The 21,467-nt window shown below is 39.4% G+C and overlaps 1 protein-coding gene across 1 annotated transcript; it reads right to left on the reverse strand.

Moving 5' to 3' along the window:
- Positions 1 to 1,530: 1,530 nt before the first annotated feature.
- Positions 1,531 to 14,082, reverse strand: si:dkey-21c1.4 (uncharacterized protein C17orf80 homolog). Its single transcript, XM_039740302.1, has 5 exons — positions 14,032 to 14,082; positions 9,934 to 11,042; positions 7,695 to 7,790; positions 4,136 to 4,252; positions 1,531 to 1,881 (listed from the first exon to the last, which is right to left on the reverse strand). Exons 2-5 carry the CDS (start codon positions 11,006 to 11,008, stop codon positions 1,853 to 1,855), a joined length of 1,317 nt encoding a protein of 438 aa, XP_039596236.1. The 5' UTR covers positions 11,009 to 11,042; positions 14,032 to 14,082; the 3' UTR covers positions 1,531 to 1,852.
- Positions 14,083 to 21,467: the final 7,385 nt, after the last annotated feature.

Below are 21,467 nucleotides of genomic sequence, written 5' to 3' on the forward strand. Positions count from 1 at the left end.
AAAAGACTAACCTTATCTACAAGCAGTTCATGCTGTCATATAAGTACATGTATCTTGTTCAGGGGTGCCCACACTTTTTCGGCTTGCGAGCTACTTTAAAAATGATCAGGTCGAAATGATCTACCTACATTAAAAATGCTATATATAATATAGCATAGTTTTACTGTCAAATAATTCAAAGAGTACGCGACACGTGCTTCGTCCTTTACATTGCACCACAGCATGTGGTTCGTTTATTTGACAGCATGTAGATCAGGGTAATTACATTCATGGCATTCGTAGTCTGAATCACAATCTGATTGTATGGGTGCATGTGGGATGACCAGTGTGTTAGAAGAAAAGAGATCTCAGACTTGCCGCCCTGTATGTCAATCAAGTGGCAAATGCCATAGGGAGGATATATGATAGATTAACCCTTAAAAAAAAAAAAAAAAAATTTGTTTTGAATGTAACGCGATCTACCTGATCAGACAGTTTGATAGTTAGATTGTTCTAAACGATGCCCGCGCTTGCCGTTGCTCTGAAACACCACCATTTCAGCTTTTACTGATGCATCCAGTTTCTTGTCGTCATTCTGTGATGGCAAGTTTCCTGGCACAAATAATGTGGATGCAACAGACGGACACATTGCCATTTCAAGTTGCTGTTCAAAGCTGTTGTCTGACAGACTTCAATGAAGTCTGCCTTGCCCCAGCAATCGTGAGCTGCCAAGTGCAGACTCTTCCCAGTCCACTGTGCTCGGTCTTTGTCAGAGCCGGGAGACTGACGACTGCTGCTGGTTGACTGAATCAATCTGCAAAACACTACACCGTGGACTAAAAAACCGTGTCACTTACTGGTAATTATTTTCAACTATAACTCTGTTGTTTCTTGATCGATTTTTACACTTGTACACGCTATATATGCGAGCTTGGCCGTTCCCGGGAATTACAGCAGTTTCATTCCAGCGAAAATGAAAAATGTGTGGGAATCCCGGGCTCCTGATTAGAGACTGCTGCCAAAACCATAGTAATTAAAGAGACAATACATAAAATATACAAAAATAATATCCTACTAAATATATTCAGTACATTAAAGTTCAAATGTACAGTTGTGATCACATTGTCCAGTTTAAAGTAAGCCAAGGTGAAAAGCACACATTCTCAGCCTTACGACTCTGTACTTCGGAATTCTGTAGACCCACTACAGTACATAGCTGATGAGATATTCAGTCACATACAACTTTTATCCATCCGTTGGTTTAGCATTACTAAAGTACTTTTCCCATCACTCTGTATGGTACTTGGTATTCTAATGGGGTGTTCAGGGCCTGTCCTGGAGGCCTGTCAGTGGCTGTACAGTATAAGAAGCCAGTTTTTGCTGATAGAACTTGTTAGTTGTATGGCCTGTTTATATATTTTTGACACCAGGTTATTCCTATACTATAAGTTTCATTTCTTAGAATATTATCCATCAGACTTACAGGGTAGAGAAAATAATCAATTCTACGTTATGAATCTTTGAGTGAGTAAAGCAAATTGAAGCACAAAATGATAGATAGATACTTTATTAATCCCAAGGGGAAATTCACAATTCAAATGTTGCTTTGAAGACCCTGCTTTAACAGAGGTAATTTAACTTCTAATTAAGAAATTGGGTTGGACCAAACACCTGTTGCCACTATGACCCTCTTTATTTGACCATCCTTGCTGTAGAAGGAACACATGAAGAGCATCTGAAAGCAACGTTGTAAAATAAAGCCAATAATGAACCAATGCCTAGGTTATCCAGTCTTTTTAATAATAATTCCAGTTCTTAAGTAGAAAAATGTGAAATTATCAGACATTTTCTTGATCTTGGTGAGGATGCTAGTTCAGTGATACTTTCTCCATCGGTCTTGTTCTGTTAAACAAAAATGGAGAAACAAAATATAAAGGAACATATGTAACTTATGACTACCCAGGGGTCATTAAACATTTTAAATATGGTGGTGTTAAGTTGTTGTGCTTGTATTTACTAAAATCTCAGTCTTAGTCACACAATTTAGATTTGGTTATCATGTACAGTACGTATTTTCATAAAACAATATATTAGCTTTAGTTTGTTTAATAGTTACCACAACAAAAACTCTTGACCTCTGAATGGGTACTTTAATATAATTGTCACTTGCAACAATGAAGATTGGAAAATCTCATTTACTCACTTACAGTAAATTGACTGTAGGTTGTAGATGCTAGTGCAGTTGAAATGATAACTTTTACATATTTATCACCGTGCCTGCTAAGGCTTAAGAAAAGCAACCATTGGAATTAATATGAAGTTCGACAAAGTGAAGTTTCTGACCTTAAATCTCAACCTGTATAAAGTCAGTTTTCACATTGTACAGGAAGGGTGTTATTTTCTTTAAATGAAAAAAACAAAATTCCATACAGTAAAGTCAAACTTAATACTTCACTAATATATATTCAAGCACTGCACACTTTATATATAATATACATTGGGAAAAGAACACTTATCAGATTCTCCGAAATGTCTTATTATATGACAAATGTCATTATTTGCTCCAATTTATTCATCTGCCTTCAATTTTTTTTTTTATGTTTATTAAACGAATGCCCAAGTAACAGTTACAGGTTTTTGGGAATTTATGGAGATTCCTAACCTCCAGCCTAATAAGCAGCACTAACAATTTTAATCATTTATGCAATTTACAAATGTCAGACAATGTCTCTTAAGTTTATATGTGTGTATATAATAATAATTATATACATTGTAGGGTTTTAATACTGTTCTGTTTTTAGGTTCTGATATTCAGCTATTACAAAGACAGGAGAAGGAGATTGTACCAATCAACAGTGGCATTAAACATTTAGAGGTATGCGCATTTGATTTCCCTTCACATTCATAGCACAAATATGAACACCCTAATATGATTCAGGGTTGCATTTGGATTAAGTGGATTGATAGATGGACTCACTTTTTAGAGAAAATCCTGGCCAGGGCAGTAAAGGACTACAGAGAAAAAGTGGTACAGGACACAAGCAGGCCTTTGCAACGTTGTGATGCTAAAAACAAACTGCACAGTTGCAATGGCAACACATTTAGTAAGAGTAACTGAGGGTTCTTGAAGGACTGCAGGAATTAGTAATAGCTTGTGTGAGGGACAAACATCACACGTTCCCAAACAATGTGAGAGGTCAGGAGTCCTACTAGTTCCTAGATTTGAATGATCCTCTGTTATGAGAAAGTGAGAGTGTGAGATTAAGGATTACCAGAGGCCGACGGCTACAATGCACATGAATTTCAGAGGAAAATGTGGGACTGTATGGCACTGCTTGTTCTGGATTTAGACCACTAAGTTCAAATGTATTAAAAATACTGATTTATTAAAGTAAACTCAGATTAGGGCCTGATTTATAGAAAGAATCGGGGTATCAAGCAAACCAAACAGAAATCAAGCCCCTCACCATGGCCTGCTTTTACTGGTTCTGCTCCCTGTACCTTGGCTGAAGTTGCTTGCCCACCATCCACAATAGTGTCCACTCCCTAAAACATCATCCCATTTACCTCTCAATCTCTTTTTTTCCTCCCTGAAAATATCGCCACACTATCTTCCAGGCATTTGGGCCTTGGTTAAAACTATCTGTACAATGGGTTTTTGGCAAGCAGGAGTGGCCACTAGATTATGTCCAATGTCTGGTGGTATCTCTGTACTCTAATACTCCTCTTACTAATTTACAGGGCCAAGGTATCCCTGCTGAGGAACTGGTGGCTGTCCACTAAATTAAACAACAAGGTTCCACTTGATTAATTTAGAAATCCTTTTTTTTTTTTTTTAATACAGGTATCGGTCATGCGGTGTTTACTTGGCATTTCACCAATCTACTGCATCTTTTCTAAAAATCAGGGTGCCTTTTGAGTACTAACGCTGATGGGACTAACCACCCCATCCTGTGGAATCTTTATTCAAAGCAGAGTTCCTTTTGGGTCTTAACTGTCATGTACCATTTGGCACGGTTTACGGTCTATACTTGCTGTTCTTATGCATATGAAAATCCATTTGCATTTTTTGTGTTAATTTTCTTCAGAGCCTTTAGCTCTCCACAAACAGACTGATTTTTGGTAGATTTCATTTTGTCAAAATCAAAGAACTTACTGTGTCGCTGATAGTTCCAGCTATAGCTAAGGATACAATAGCCTGCTAACAACATAGTCAGCCCACCAGCAGTGCCCTGTTTAACATTGATATACTTGCTGTAGTATCTTCTCCAACCTGTAAACCAGAAGGAAATGCATTCAGAGCACAAACAATAGACCCAAGCTGTTGTCCCAGAAAGTGCTGAAAATTAGTCATGCTTGTTTGTGTAATGTTTCTTTATGAGGAAAGGAGAACATATCTCCGCTGATAACAAACACCTACTGCACACAGGTCAAGCCTTCAGTAAATTGAGTAAGACGGTCACGATAAAGACCCACACATTGTACTCCAGAAATTCCTTTCTTCCCCATGCCTTTTTAAAAAAAAAAAACACCAGCGGTAGTGAAGGTTTAGGGGAAGTGGAATGTCTTCATATGTATGGTGAATAAGTCTAGGTAAAAAACGATAGCTGGATCACTTAGGCATCGGTATGAAAGTACAAGCAGGTTTAATCCTCGATAAAATGTGGACTGCTGGTCTAGGACTTTGATCCAGGCGATGAAGAATCATCTAACTGAAATGAATTCAACAGTGTAACAGCAGTCTGCTTTACCTACAGCGTCACCCCTCGATGCACCTTTTCTAAGGCGTTTGTCGTATGTTTTAATGCATTTAATTTTCCATTCCAACAACAGTGCATACAGCTTACACTTTAAACTAATGAAAGGAAATCTTGCATAGAAAACTATAAAAGAAGTAGTAATCCCATTGATCGTCACAAATAGGAAGTGGCTAATGGTCTGACCGCAGGGGTCTCAAACTTGGGTTCTAGGAAGCCAGCATCCCCACTTTATGGTTTTTAACTAATTAATTTATTTACATAACATATTTATGTTCCCATTTTGGTACTTTTAATTAGAACAGCCCACCAGACTGTTGGACCTGAATGAGATTATTTTATTTCCTTTTTTTTTTTTTCTGCTTACATTTTCCTTTAAATTAGTCAGTCTGTTGCCTCGGTTACACAGCATTTTGTACAGGATTACCAACAGCGAGGCGAATGTTTGTAAAATACAATCTGTTGGAATGAAAAATCCTATGCATTATATTACTACATAAATTACAAAATACTTTCCTATAGGTGGTGCATCACAAATGTTAATGCTGAATGTGCCCAACACATTAACTTCTGCTCAGACAGAAATCGGCTTATGTTATGCAGATTGTGATTTTAAATAACTGAAATGTTTAAGCTGTTGGCTGTAAGTGCTTTTTAATCTCATCTACGTGGACGGAACTGAAATTTCAAATTTCACATTTAGTCATGTACACCTTAACTATAATTTGGCACTTAAATCACCATTTTTACACATATATACATATACAGTCATGGCTGAAATTATCGGCACCCCTGGAATTTTCCCAGAAAATGCACCGTTTCCCTCATAAAATTGTTGCAATTCCAAATGTTTTGGTATAAGCGTTTATTTCCTTTATGTGCTTTGGAACAACACAAAAAACAGAGGGGGAAAAAAAGCCAAATCTGACATCATTTCACATAAAACTCAAAAACTGGGCTGGACAAAATTATTGGCACCCTCAACTTAATATTTGGTTGCACATCCTTTGGAAAAAATAACTGAAATCAAGCACTTCCTATAACCATCAATAAGCTTGTTAGACCTTTCAGCTGGAATTTCTGACCACTCTTCTTTTGCAAACTGCTCAAGGTCTCTCAGATTTGAAGGGCACCTTCTCCCAACAGTAATTTTGAGATCTCTCCATAAGTGTTCAATCAGATTTAAATCTGGACTCATTGCTGGCCACTTTAGAATTCTCCAGCGCTTTGTCTTCAACCATTTCTGGATGCTTTCAAAGGTATGTTTTGGGGTCATTGTCCTGCTGGAACACCCATGACCTCTGACGCAGACCCAGCTTTCTGACACTAGGCCCTACATTGCGCCCCAATATCTTTTGGTAGTCTTCAGATTTCATGATGCCTTGAACACAGTCATGACATCCAGTGCCAGAGGCAGCAAAACATCCCCAAGACATCTTAGAAACTCCACCATGTTTGACTGTAGGTACTGTGTTGTTCTTTTCTTCGTAGGCCTCATTCTGTTTTCTGTAAACAGTAGAATGATGAGCTTTACCAAAAAGCTCTACCTTGGTCTCATCTGTCCACAAGACATTCGCCCAGAAGGATTTTGGCTTCCTCAAGTACATTTTGGCAAACTCCAGTCTGGCTTTTTTATGTTTCTGTGTCAGTAGTGGGGTCCTCCTGGCTCTCCTGCCATAGCGTTTCATTTCGTTCAGATGTCGACTGATAGTTCGAGCTGACACTGTTGCACCCTGAGTCTGCAGAACAGCTTGAATGTGTTTTGAAGTTGATTGGGCTGTTTATCCACCATTCGGACTATCCTTCGTTGCAGTCTTTTATCAATTTTTCTCTTCCGTCCATGTCCAGGGAGATTAGCTACAGTGCCAAGTGTTGTGAACTTCTTGATTATGTTGAGCACAGTGGACAAAGGAACATGAAGATCTCTGGAGATGGACTTGTGGCCTTAAGAAAATTTGTAGAAAAATATCAGCAATCTCAAGTCCTCAGACAATTCTCTGCTCTTCTTTCTGTTCTCCATGCTTAGTGTGGCACACTCAGACACACAACAGAAAGGTTGAGTCAACTTTTCTCCCATTTTAACTGGCTTCAGGTGTTACTGCTATATTGCCAGCACTTGCTTCTTACCACAGGTGAGTTAGGTGAGTTCAAGTGAACATCATATGCTTGAAATAAAACGATTTACCCACAATTTTGAAAAGGTGCCAATAATTTCGTCCAGCCGATTTTTGGAGTTCTGTGTGACATGATGTCAGATTTGGCTTTTTTTCTCTTTTTTTTTTGTGCTGTTCCAATGCACATAAAGGAAATGAACAGGTGGATACCAAAACATTTGGAATTGCAACAATTTTCTGGGAGAAATGGTGCATTTTCTGGGAAAATTCCAGGGGTGCCAATAATTTCGGCCGTGTGTGTGTGTGTATATACAGAAAATTGTTGCAGTTCCAAATGTTTTGGTATCCACATGTTTATTTCCTTTATGTTCATTTATATATAGAGATAGAGAGAGAGAAGCCCAGCAAAATGACACCTTTTTAACTGGCCATCTAAAAAGATTACAATAGATTGCGATATGCAAGCCTTCGAGGCATCTCCAGTCTTCAGACAAGATGTAATTGATTACACCTTGCCTGAAGAAGGGGCCCGACTTGCCTCGAAGGCTTGCATATCGCAATCTATTCTAATCTTTTTAGTTGGCTAATAAAAGGTGTCTTTTAGCTGGGCTTATCTCTACATTCATAATGGCTTACATGGTACAACATCCTAGTACTACAAATATATGTAATGTGTGTGTGTGTATATATATATATATATGCATGCCTAAGATATTTATGATTTAGTATGGTGTTTTAAAGACATTGGTTTAGTTTTATTTATTTACAGTGTGAAATCTGATACCAGCAGACAGAAAATACAAAGAATTCACTTACATACAAGTATAAAAATCCACCAACTTACTTCTCTGTGCTGCTGCAACAGCTGCCCATGGTGCAAGGCTGCAAGATGCCAGCCATGATGGCAGATCTCCAATTTTTACATCTAATAAGGTTTTGTCTGCAAAACAAAATATTTTAAAGTAGGAATCAATTAAGATTATAAAGTGCTGGAGCCTCATCTATAAAAGTGTGTGTGGATTTGAGTGTGAAAATGCACATGCCATAAACCGCAAAATGTGTACACCAAAAAAAAGTATAAAACCTAGTGCATACACATTTCTATGCAATTTACACTTTATAAACTACAACCACCTTGTAAATATGCCTTAGTGGACACATCTCGAACACCGTCCTGAAACATCGATATGGAGCCAACCTCATACAATGTTCTAGAACTTCACTGGCCAATCGAGCAGCATTTAGAGCGCACCACCTGCATTCAAGAGAATCTGGCTGTGCTCTACAAATGACAGAGCAAGATCACACGCAGTACTGTAGTGCCTATCCTCTGCACTCATGGAGTGTGGGAAAGGCATAAGGTGCCAGCATCTGAACAGGTAGCCACTACGGCCAGACACGTGTAATAATGTGATAGCTGTTACAGTGAATAGTACAGGCTATGTGAAATGCTGAGGGTTCTGCCAGTTACGTTACCAGCAAATCACAATATACAGTACTGTCACATCTGCTAAAACAACTTTGCCCAAAATCATGGGCTGACCCAGGCCACTAAGAGACAGCATTTTCCAGGCACATCATGGCCTCCTGGATAACTTCTGCATTAATGAAATGCAACTACTTGTGGTTAACAAAAACAGCTCTGTTCTTGCTAAATGCTCTTGTTGCAATATGAATGTAGTCAATCGCTCTGATTACAGCACAAGAATCGGACACTGCAGCAAAATCCGTTTTTATGTTGGCAAAAACCTGTTTTATGTATGTGAACCCACACCATACAAAAACTGAATGTAGTGCATCGCTGGTTTATGTCTTCCATGATCGCTGGCATGATGAGTGGTCAGCCTAATAACTACTCGGTGATCTGAATTATTATACACCTGACTTGTCATTTAGCTGGTTTGGCTGCATTTCTCTGCTTGATCAAAGGTATCATCATTTCCCAGTTTTTTCTGAAATGTTGCGTATGCATAGGTCAGTGTTGTTGTAAATATAAGCATGTTCTCCTGTCACGTTTCGCTGAATAAAGTCCGATGTTTTGTGAAGTGTACATTTCATACCTCTTCCTGTACATACACAAACTTTATAAATCAGGCCCCTGATAAATTCAATTGCTAGAGAAAGAAAGAAAAAGTAATATACAGTACAGGCCAAAAGTTTGGACACACCTCCTCATTCAATGTGTTTTCTTTATTTTCATGACTGAAGGCATCAAAACTATGAATGAACACATGTGGAGTTATGTACTTAACAAAAAAAAGGTGAAATAACTGAAAACATGTTTTATATTCTAGTTTCTTCAAAATAGCCACCCTTTGCTCTGATTACTGCTTTGCACACTCTTGGCATTCTCTCGATGAGCTTCAACAGGTAGTCGCCCGAAATGGTTTTATTTGGTTTTTGACTACCTAACTTCCAAACTTTTGGCCTGTACTATACCTATTTATATATGACCAGTCCTTGACTTGGAGGGGGGGAAGCTAACTCTTTTAGCTAATGGCAAATGTAGGCAATTGCATATATGCCAAAGAGGTACCCAACTTTGATGGTACATTATTATATATTATAACCTCCTCTTTGGCAGAAAGGAAATCTGAATTCTAGTCAGAGTTTTTTAGAGCTTATTGAATAATTAAAGTTCAAGAGATGTTAAGGAAACAGAATTGCTCAAAAAATGTAGGCCACCAAGGACAGTATTGTTCTCACAGTGAAGAGTCATTACATATTAAGATGCCACCTGCACCCACCTCGCAGTATTTAATAGTAACAACTGCAGCATTTATCATTTAAATTTACCAGTCTACTGCAAGGAAAATTCAAGAAACAACCTACACCAGTCCAGCATCTAATACTGAGCTTAAATTGTTGTTTTCCATTTTACTTGTAAATATGGGATTACAAAACTGGAGTATTCAATCTGCATTTGTTTTTGATTCTTTTCTTTCATAAATATTAATAATGCCATCTTATGAAAGTTGCTTAGTAAAGACTGAGTATCCAAGTTATGGGTACTTAGTCTGTTATCAGTTAATTTGATCAACAATTTTATCAACTGCTAGAAAATCCTGACCTAGTTTTCACACCTGCTTGTAGACTGTGTGGAATGGTAGTGACAAAACGAGGCTCTTGAGCAGTGTGCTGGTGAATTCCTTGAGGAAAAGGGTAACATTTAGTAGGGACCATATAGAGTCTTATGGCAGAATATCCAGCATGGAGCTCCGGAAGCCAATCCATGCTTCCCACCACAGCCACACGGGGACGTTGCTGACCTAATGCTACAGGATACGCCACAGATGAGGTTTCATCACTTGTGATCACATTTCTGCCATCCATTTCCCATACTATTGCCCGATCTTGAACAGGGTGCACAAGGCTGAAACTGTAATTCCCATTGCAAATATGTTTCTGATGGTCAACACTCCCCTGCAGTCCACCTAATTGAACTTCTGTATTCTTTATATTAGAGGATGCTCCATATTTTGTGTAGCAAAAACTGTCTTTGATGTGATCCCACACATTAGTCTTGGTTAAAAACAGGCTTTGCCGCTGGCAGTCTTGCCTTTCATTTGATGAAACGGCTATATCCTGCATTTGATACTTTCCCACAACATTCTTGCCATTTATTAAACAATGACTGATGTGATTCCAAACACTGGTTTTATTAGCATGGTCTCCTTTTCCTGCTTCATTTTCTGGCTTGACTTTATGGGGTAATGAAGGCTCACTGTCACTTTTTGCCCCTTTACTCTCTGTATTTGCTGCAGGCTGTGAACTGACAGCTTTCTTTTTCTTTGCTTTTTGAAACACTTTGGTATGTTCACCTTCTGTCCAAGAACCATCTCTACTAACGTCAGACACCCACATTTCTTTTTCCCTACTGCTAATTTGTGAAGAGCCTTTAGGTTTTGTAATTTTGGAGTTATGCCCTGGCATCATTTTAGTTGTGGAAGAAATGGCTAGGTAACTGCTGTCTGATAATGCTGATAAATTGCTCAGGTTCTTTTTCTCTTTGCTCTTTTTCTGACGGGTGTTTGCTTGCTCTGCATGGCGATTAGATGTTGAAGTAATCTTGGATTGTGCTGAAGGGGCAGCCTTGCAGTGAGGAAGATGAGATTTTAACCTTTTAAAGGGCTTGCCACAGAATGGACACACCTCCATTATAAAAAATGTCTTCTCTGGGTTCTTGTGTGACCTATGGATACAAACAAAATGGGACCTTCAGCAAAACATTTAACTAATGCAATAAAAATAGTTTTGTATTTTCAGTCACTCAGTCATTACCCAACCCGCTATATCCTAACACAGGGTCACAGGGGTCTGCAGGAGCCAATCCCAGCCAGCACACAGTGCAAGGCAGGAACAAATCCAGGGCAGGGAGCCAGCCCACCGCAGGGCACACACACACACACCAGGGACAATTTGGGATCGTCAATGCACCAAACCTTCATGTCTTTGGACTGTGGGAGCAACTGGAGGAAACCCACGCAGGGAGGACCTGGGAAGCGAACCCAGGTCTCCTTACTGCGTGGCAGCAGCGCCAGCACTGCACCACCGTGCTGCCCTTTGTATTTTCAGTTTTCCAAAAAATTAAAATTTAAACTTAATTCTGAGTCATTCAGCACAGCTAGGGAAGAATTAATATTTTCACAGTGTAGGAGCTCAAGTATGCCATCACTCCTGAAGACAAGGTAGTGATGCAATATTTAAAAGAGTGCTATCAGTGTCAAGTGTAGGGCTTATGAAAGCAATAAATAAATGGGGGCACATACCACCAGCACCCAGTAATACACCGCCACAACCATAAAGAAGCATCGCCAGCTGACTTAACATACCATAGCCATAAGAGACTGTGACCGGGCATGGGATTCAAATGAAGAATGTGAGGCAACAGTGCCAAAAATTGTATCTCCATGCTGCATGCAGTTACAATGGAAATCAGAAGAACGCTGAAGAGAGTGCTCACTAGAAATGTGTAAGAAAGGCAAAATTGGTTCTTTTAATATTTAATATATCCTCTTTAATAAAACCCCTGTGTGTGTGTCTTTTGGTGAAGTGTGCAAGCGCGATGCTCGGTGCGACACGCACGACCGGCATCGTGGACGCACACACACTGGAAGCTGAGCACACAGTGAATGGTGTAGCCGCAGCCGCGCATGATAAGCAAATAAAGGACAGCATTGCTGGGGAGAGTGCTGATTGGGAAGTCGCGGCCACGGAAATAAAATCCATTGCTGGGGAGACGCCACACATACTGCCCCGTGCATGTTTACTAACTATCTACTAACAACATGCCACCCAAAAAAAAAGGACACGTCAAGTAGGACAAAACACACAGACACTCAAATCGTATACAAGTGTCATCTCCTGGAAGAAAGGTCAGCTCAACAAGTAAACATCAACAAAAGAAAGGCTGAAAGACAAAGAAAATACGAGCAAAAAGATCGATTGTAAAAGAGAAAATGAGCGTCAGAATATTCCCCATATTGATTTGGCTCTATCCTCTACTAATTTACCCTTTACCATAAGAAGGAGACAGTTTCCAGTTACATTAGCCTTTGCCATAACAATAAAGCTCAAAGGCAAACCTTAGAAAAAGTTGCCATTTACTTGCAAAAATATTTTAAACAAAAAAATTAAGACAACAAACAGAATGAGGTCAAGGTCCCTTGCCATTTAATATAGACCGTTCCTAATAATGTTTATGCAATACTGTTCTAGCGCCCATTATTGTAACTATTGTCTAGTATTTTAATATTTCCTCAGGAATACAGAAGTTATGGGGAATTTGAAGTAAGCTAAAATATTTAGGGTGAATACAAATGGGGGAAAATAGATACTAATTACCAATAATGTGAAAATATTAACAACCTGCATCAGTTTTTGGGTATACTAACGATGGACTAAATGGAGTTACATGGATGGAAAAGCTGTCATGCTTTTTCTAGCAGTGGACTTTAAATTTTCTATTAATGAACTATGAATATTCAAAAATTATTTCTAGTGACACGTACACTCGTCAAAGAACTGAATTATTATTCCATAGTTGAAATGCAAGGGAGCGGAACCGAGACATTCTGATAGCGCAGCTGCCTTACATCAACAAGGTGCTCCCCGTGGTGTTGTGGGTTTTCTGTGGGTGCTCCGCTTTCCTCCCCAAGTCCGGGGGTAACTGTCTGGTTTGCACGTGATGCATGCCGGGACAGCCTCCAGGATAAGTGGCTGAAGCCGGCAGCTGCAAATAAACTCAACCCGGCAATCATCGCGCCTCTCTCTCTTTCTTTTAATAAAGTAACAAACACAACTTGCATTTTTTTTCATGTTAAAATAAAATTAGTGGTAAAGCAGAAGCATTATTCAAAACTGTAAAGCACTTCCGTCTAGCACTAACTACGTCTTCTCTTACAAGCTAAAAGTCGCTGTGTAATGCGACAAAACGAAACTAGCTTAGAAAAAAACTCGGTGTAAAAATAGTGGGGACAAGCTGAGCAAAAAAACGGCAGAGGAAATATGCAAATGTGGCACGTCTTTTGAAAGGTTCTTTGCAAAGAAAAATATGTATATATGTGCCAAGAATTACACAGATGGTGATAAGGATGCTAGAAGCCACCTAGGGGGACCTACAACATTAACAACTGCGTAGTCCCGTTAGAAGTTTATTTCATCACTTCACCTCTAGAGACGCCCATTCTGCCCTGGGCCGCGTTTACAAATTGAGTAACCGTTGCCATATTTTCAGAAAGAATACGTGAAACCCATATCCGAAATGTTTTTCCTTTTGGTATTTGTGAAGTAACGAGAATCTTACAATAACCATTATTGAATTGCAGTAAGCCCAAATGACTAAAGGTCTAAATCGCAGGAGGGATCTTAATAAAAGCAATAAATGTGTGTGCAGCTCATAAGCAGGGAAATCGGATCTGTTTAACTACCATTAACTATCGACAAAGTCGACAGCTTTGTTTATAACAAGGAAAGGTGACCTCGAGGTTCCGTTCTTGCTCTCATTGCTTGCTTTCTTTCTTTGTTTTTTTTAAGAACTTGTTTACACCTTTAAATAAATTTCATCCATTCTTAAGGCTTCGAGCTGATTCTACTCAAATGACCGCTTGATATGCAGCTTTGTCATCACTCGAAACGTAAAGACAGCTCGTGTAAATTTAAATTATTGCGGCATTGCTCACCTGCGTTTGTGAAGAATTCTTCCACATGTGGTCACCTGTGACCTCTCTGATATCCACCAATCACAGGAGTGGGATGTGCCTCCGTACTAGAGTAAGGGAGGCGATTGGTGATGACGTCATTATGTGTTTTTTGCACCGCCTAATTTTGAGGGAGAGACTTAACCTTATACAGTATTTAAATCCTGTCTAACTGATCGCTGGAGTACACACTTTAAACAGTTAATGTGCTACTTAACTATATACTACACTGTGCATTAAGCCCTCAAAGTGGGGTGTTGGAGGCTAGGCAGAAGTCAGCGTCATAATATACAGTGTATCCGGAAAGTATTCACAGCACATCACTTTTTCCACATTCTGTTATGTTACAGCCTTATTCCAAAATGGATTAAATTCATTTTTTTCCTCAGAATTCTAAACACAACACCCCATAATGACAACGTGAAAAAGTTTACTTGAGATTTTTGCAAATTTATTAAAAATAAAAAAATTGAGAAATCACATGTACATAAGTATTCACAGCCTTTGCTCAATACTTTGTCGATGCACCTTTGGCAGCAATTACAGCCTCAAGTCTTTTTGAATATGATGCCACAAGCTTGGCACACCTATCCTTGGCCAGTTTCGCCCATTCCTCTTTGCAGCACCTCTCAAGCTTCATCAGGTTGGATGGGAAGCGTCGGTGCACAGCCATTTTAAGATCTCTCAAGGACATTCACAGAGTTGTCCCGAAGCCACTCCTTTGATATCTTGGCTGTGTGCTTAGGGTCGTTGTCCTGCTGAAAGATGAACCATCGCTCCAGTCTGAGGTCAAGAGCGCTCTGGAGCAGGTTTTCATTCAGGATGTCTCTGTACATTGCTGCAGTCATCTTTCCCTTTATCCTGACTAGTCTCCCAGTTCCTGCCTCTGAAAAACATCCCCTACAGCATGATGCTGCCATCACCATGCTTCACTGCAGAGATGGTATTGGCCTGGTGATGAGCGGTGCCTGGTTTCCCCCAAACGTGATGCCTGGCATTCACACCAAAGAGTTCAAGCTTTGTCTCATCAGACCAGAGAATTTTGTTTCTCATGGTCTGAGAGTCCTTCAGGTGCCTTTTGGCAAATTCCAGGCGGGTTGCCATGTGCCTTTTACTAAGGAGTGGCTTCCGTCTGGCCACTCTACCATGCAGGCACGATTGGTCGATTGCTGCAGAGATTGTTGTCCTTCTGGAAAGTTCTCCTCTCTCCACAGAGGACCTCTGGAGCTCTGACAGAGTGACCATCGGGTTCTTGGTCACCTCCCTGACTAAGGCCCTTCTTCCCCGATCGCTCAGTTTAGATGGCCGGCCAGCTCTAGGAAGAGTCCTGGTGGTTTTGAACTTCTTCCACTTAACGGATGATGGAGGCCACTGTGCTCATTGGGACCTTCAAAGCAGCAGAAAGTTTTCTGTAACCTTCCCCAGATCTGTGCCTCGAGACAATCCTGTCTCGGAGGTCTACAGACAATTCCATTGACTTCATCCGTGTTTTGTGCTCTGACATGAACTGTCAACTGTGGGACCTTCTATAGACAGGTGTGTGCCTTTCCAAATCATGTCCAATCAACTGAATTTACTACACGTGGACTCCAATTAAACTGCAGAAACATCTCAAGGATGATCCGGGGAAACAGGATGCACCTGAGCTCAATTTGGAGCTTCATGGCAAAGGCTGTGAATACTTATTTACATGTGCTTTCTCAATTTTTTTATTTTTAATAAATTTGCAAAAACCTCAAGTAAACTTTTTTCACGTTGTCATTATGGGGTGTTGTGTGTAGAATTCTGAGGAAAAATTTAATTTAATCAATTTTGGAATAAGGCTGTAACATAACAAAATGTGGAAAAAGTGATGCGCTGTGAATACTTTCCGGATGCACTGTACACTTACAAACAACATGCCAGTTTCATTACTTCTGTTAAGAGGATGATTTCATTTCTATTATTATTAGATGCTCTAAATGTATGCTTGAATAGACACGTGTGTATCATATCTATCATCTAAGTCTTGTTTTCAATTTGTGGAGCACAGATCCTGCAGTCCTGGCCAGAGAGAGTAGCATTAGCCACAGGTTTTGTGTTGAATCATTCCTTAAATCTGAAGCCATTTCTTTTCGTTAATAAACATGCTGTTTATTAGCACAATAGTATGTTCGCTTTCTGGTGTATTGTACTTTCCCACATATTACATTATTTTAAGATCAGTGCAATTTTTGATGGTCTAGAACTGAGTGTTTCCACATTTTAAGTTCCTTGAACACTTAATTGAGACATCTACAGTAGTTCACCTTCCAGCATGTGTAGGAGCAAAATGCGTCAAATTAACCACTTCAAAGCTGTCTACCACTGCACCTTCCTTTTCCTGCTAAAAAAAAATGCTGCCTGGCTGATTTCACATTGTTATGGCATTGGTGTAGATTTTGTATGATCTACATCACATAGAGGCATGTGGGGCAGGCTTTTCATTAAGGTGGCATGACCAAGAGGCTACTGTAATTCACTTAGCAGATTTTTCTTAGTGCTCATATTTAAAAAAGAAAAGAAACCATTCCATATGCAATAAAAAAAATATATATACAGTATTTAGTTGTTTAAAAGACTGGGTACTGACGATCTCATCTTATTTGAAAGAAATTATATCTTCCTCCTGTCTTGAACTTCAGAAAAATCTGCCTAATCCTAAAATTGAATTTGCATTAAAAGCAGTGTGACTCATTGTCTTGCTAAATGTCGTCATGTTTTAATCCATACATTGATTGATCTTGTAACCCACATGTCCATTTCAGTGTGATTAGGAGCTGATGCCACATTCTGCAGCACTTAGCACAAGGCTGTTAAAACCTAACCACATCAGGGTAACAAATCACATTCACGGCCACTGCCACACTCTTTAACACAGGATCAGTTTAAGTCACCATTTAACCCAAAATCTTTAGTATGACACAAGGCGAGTGTGTGAACTCCACACTAGCTTCAAGCATGAATCTGGCCAAGGTCCAATAATGCACAAGGCACAGGGCCACAGTGGAAGTGCCAGGAGAGCACAATATCACCATGTGTACTGAATAGAGTGTGCTCCACAATATCCGAACCATTGGGTTCTGCAATACAGATCAGCTTCTGCTATTCTTGGATAGGTTAGGCAATGCCATCATTTCTGTGAATGGGAGAAGAGTGGTCAGACCAGACCTGTCAGATTTTGTGGTGTCCGATTTCACCACTCCAGTCGCATAAGATTTTAGCTTGATACCCGTCCAAATATGTGCATGATGTTCCTGCCACCATATTCATCCTTCCTCAACCCAAATGAGGTCTTTTTTAAGCATGGGGATGGAGGGTGTATGAGCACCAGCCATGTGACAAGATGTCATTACTGGAAGTGGTGAGTGCTGGCTGTGTGGCCATGACATCTGATTCTTGTTGTGGGCAAATTCATTATGTCAAAAGATTTATTGTCCCCCTAACCCCTTAGGGGCCTTGAGAGACAAAACATAAGGTATGGTGTTGATCCAGGTATGTGGCCTAAAGCAGAAAAGAGGATAGATGCCCCATGAGGGGGTTATTTTCTTACTGTTTACAGTTGTCCGTATAATACAGGATGTTTTTTATTTTATTTTGTCTGTTACATTTCCGTTTCCTACAATTTCATTTGTCTGGGGTAGCATATGATCATGTTTTTCCCGTATTGTTTACTTGGTCAGTAAATGTAAATATATACAGTAAGTATTTTTGTGTCATTTTTTTTTCTAAATCCCTCCATTATTGTTTTGATTAACATAAAGTATGGCATAAGAGTTTGTAAATGATGAACAGAACCTAACCATTTGGTGAGAGTGTTCAAATAATTGATCGACTTTGTGCGTTTTGATGCATTTACTCAGCGTTTTGAGTGTTTTCATGCCTGATACACAGCTGTGCTGCGTATTACCTCGTTTGTGACATACTTTAACATTTGTGAGACTGTCTAATGTGTCAAATCGATTGTGAAAAACTGTAATGTAAGTGATTGAGTGGGAGCTCAGACAATTTTTGCCTATAAAGTGGACGTTATCCACATTGTTGTCTTAAGATACACACACACAAAGTCACTCACAGTTTTATTTGATTTTCATTCTTAGAAAGAGGTGAAATTTGTCATTTTAGTCTTACTGTTTATAACGCACCTAATGTTTAACCTCAGGCTGTTTTAAGTGGACGTAGCTCTGTGGCAAATGCTTTGAACTGAAACTCACAGTGCTGTTGGATCAATCCCTGCTTTTGTGCATCGAGCTTCTCTGAGCAGACTACTTATTCTGTACTAGCCATGTAAGCCTGTGCTGTAAAAAGCCCAGCTTTTTAAAAATTATTGAAATCCTCAGAAAAAACTGAAATGTCGAGATGTCCGGTAATTGAAAGGAACTACTCTGGGCATCTCTCTCCTAGGGGGTTTCGTGTTGCTGATGTGCTCTCCTCACTTCTGTATTAGCCGCTAAGTGACTGTCTTTCTTCAGAGGTTTCACTTTGCTGATGTGCTGGCCTCGCTTGTGTATCCTCGGTGGCAGAGCCCTTACCCCGACTTCACCTCTCTCTTCCGGGCTTGACAGACAGATGCACACACTTCCACACGTAGACATTTATATATAAGATGTGACAACTAGAAAAAATAAATCTAAACACTTCACAGTGTTCTCTATACATGATGTGCACTTTGAGAAGGCATACACTGCAGGCAGGCACTATATAAAATTAATATAATACTAATATTGATGTTTTTAGGTTGCTTTTTCTAGTGTTGGATTTAGTTGTCTGATCTGTTTTCACCTTGTGTTTTACAATTCAAATCCTTTACCCACAAGGACAGACTGCCCTTTATTGCCTCATCTCCTGTGGTCTCATTTTCCACAGAGGGAAATGCTCCCTGTTTATTCAGCACATGTTAAGGCAGCACTTGGGATGGCAAATTCAAATCTCTCTCTCTCTTTTTTTTTTTGAGTTACCATGTGACTCTCTTTATAAATGCAAACAAAAATTGTACTGTGCTTATTGAAAGGCATAACACAGACTTTATTGCTTTAAGTGCAGATGCAGTAGTTGCTGTCTCTTTAGTTTCTAAACAATTGCATTACTCTACGATTAAATCATTTATTTAGTGATTTGTAAAGGTCTGTAAGAGCACAATCGGCGTTATTCAGTTCATTTTAAGGGTCAGTAAGAAGCCTATAATAAACTCGGATGACTCATAAATTAATATTGAGTAGCAACTAAGGTACACTTTTATTTAAAGTTTCACTCACTCTGACCCCCCCAAACCATTCATTTTTATTTATGTAACTGTGCATCTATCTTCCTCCAGGGGTGTGAAACTCCGATCTTGGAGAGCTACTGTGGCTGCAGTTTTTCGTCCCAGTAGCTTTAGTAATGAGTTATTACTCCTAATGTAACATAATACTCAAGCCTTAATTATGATTACCTTGCTTAATTGTTTTTTTTTCTTAAATGGTAATCAAATAATAAAGAGATACAAAACAAGCCAACAGGTGACTGACTAACTCAGGGGTCTCAAACAGTCCCTGAGGGCCACCGTTTTTACTCCAACCAAATTTCTGTTTACTTGTTAATGGAGCACGTTATTTAATTCCATGTCTTGTTATTGTTCTCATTCTGCCACTCCAGTCATTTCTAAAAGTGATTTTCTTTTTTTGTGACGTTTCCATCCAAATATTTTTTGTGGACCACAGCGGATCAGTATTTCTCAGACTTCATTATTTATTTATTTTTTCTCTCCCAGATATTTTATCGAGACAGATATTATATGAAAGGCACAGGAGCAAATGAAATCAAAGTTAGCCTAATCTTCCTTTTGGATCACTTTTGCATCTCATTATTGTTTAGTTGTTTGTTAAAGGAGTAACAAAATAATTAAAATGGAATTTAAGTAAAATCAAAGCAACATAGTTATTATCATTAGTAACTGGTTAATAATGGAGAGAGCAGCAGGAATGAAAACCTACAGCCATTCAGGGAACTAAGTTTCTGCTTTAACCGCCCATTTCTTTTTTTAAACACAATATTCTATTAAAATGCACCAACAACATATCTGCAAAGGCAAATTTATTTAGACATTTAACTACATCATTGTCTAATTCTGAAATGCAGTTTCTGTGTCAAATTGCTGGGTTCACTCTGTGAGGTAGGGTGACAAGATCAGCAATGCCAGAAGAACTTGTAGAAACACCGCTTCTCCGGATGAAGAGGAGACGGACACTTGAGGGAGTTTGGGTATGTATTTTGCATGTCTGACTGGAAGACCAAAGACTCCCTGAAGGGGTTATATTTCTCAAATGGCCTGGTAGCATCTTGGAATTCACTAGGAGGAAGTTGCTGGAAGCAAGAAATTCAGGATAGCCCATCTTACTGAGTTACCACCAGGAAAAGCTAAATGATGATAGTGACGTGTTAACAAACGTCAATATCACTGTCAATATTTTAATTTACTATTACTGGAATTTGAGCCCTGTGGTGGGCTGGCACCCTGCCCGGGGATTTATTCCTGCCTTGCGTCCTGTGTGGGCTAGGATTGGCTCCAGCAGACCCCCATTACCCTTAGGATATAGCGGGTTGGACATTGACTGACTGAATGGAATTTGAACTAGTTATTCAGATGATATAATGAAATGACCATTAAGCACACAACTTGGATGGCACGGTAGTGCAGTTGTTAGTAGTTTTCCCTCACAGCTCCAGGACCCAACTCAGTCACTGAATCAGTGTGTCCACAATATATGTGTGTGCAGATTTCCTCCGTTTGCTCTGCCTAAAAGCTTCTCACAGGTCAGGTTAGTTTGAATTCTAAATTGGTCCTCTGTGAACGAGCGCTGGTGTTTGAGTGCGTCTTCCCATCCGTGGTTAGCATCCACTTCAAAATTTGTACATTCCTTCCTGGGAGCTCTGTGTTTCTACAATAGGCTCTCCATACTCCTGTCATGGAAAAGTGGATTAATTGACCCTTTAGTGGTAAACGCCTGAAAAACAGGGAAAGAGAAAGAATAAAGAAATGATTGGGAGTCAGCAAGTCTCAAACGTGCAGATATAGTTTACCGTGGTGCCTTTATTTTAAACAAATGATGACTTGTGTGGTATCAAGATTTCAAGCTGAGCCGTGAGCTATTCATTCTGTTCCAATTACTATAGGGAGGTCCAGATCTAATTATGCAATTTTCATTATGCTATAACTTGTTAAGTTTATTACATAGAAAATCACCCGAAAAATCCCGGACCATGGAGAAATGTGCGAACTGACGACATGAAGAATCGTCTTCGCACTGAACTGGAATCGTCTCCACATAAATCAAAGTCATCCAGACGATGTGGATCTACATATTTAGATCTGGACCACCCTGTAGTTTTGTCCTGAAAGGTCTCTTACCAGAAGCCAATTC

The sequence above is a fragment of the Polypterus senegalus genome, chromosome 17, assembly GCF_016835505.1.
Source record: "Polypterus senegalus isolate Bchr_013 chromosome 17, ASM1683550v1, whole genome shotgun sequence".
NCBI lineage: Eukaryota > Metazoa > Chordata > Cladistia > Polypteriformes > Polypteridae > Polypterus > Polypterus senegalus.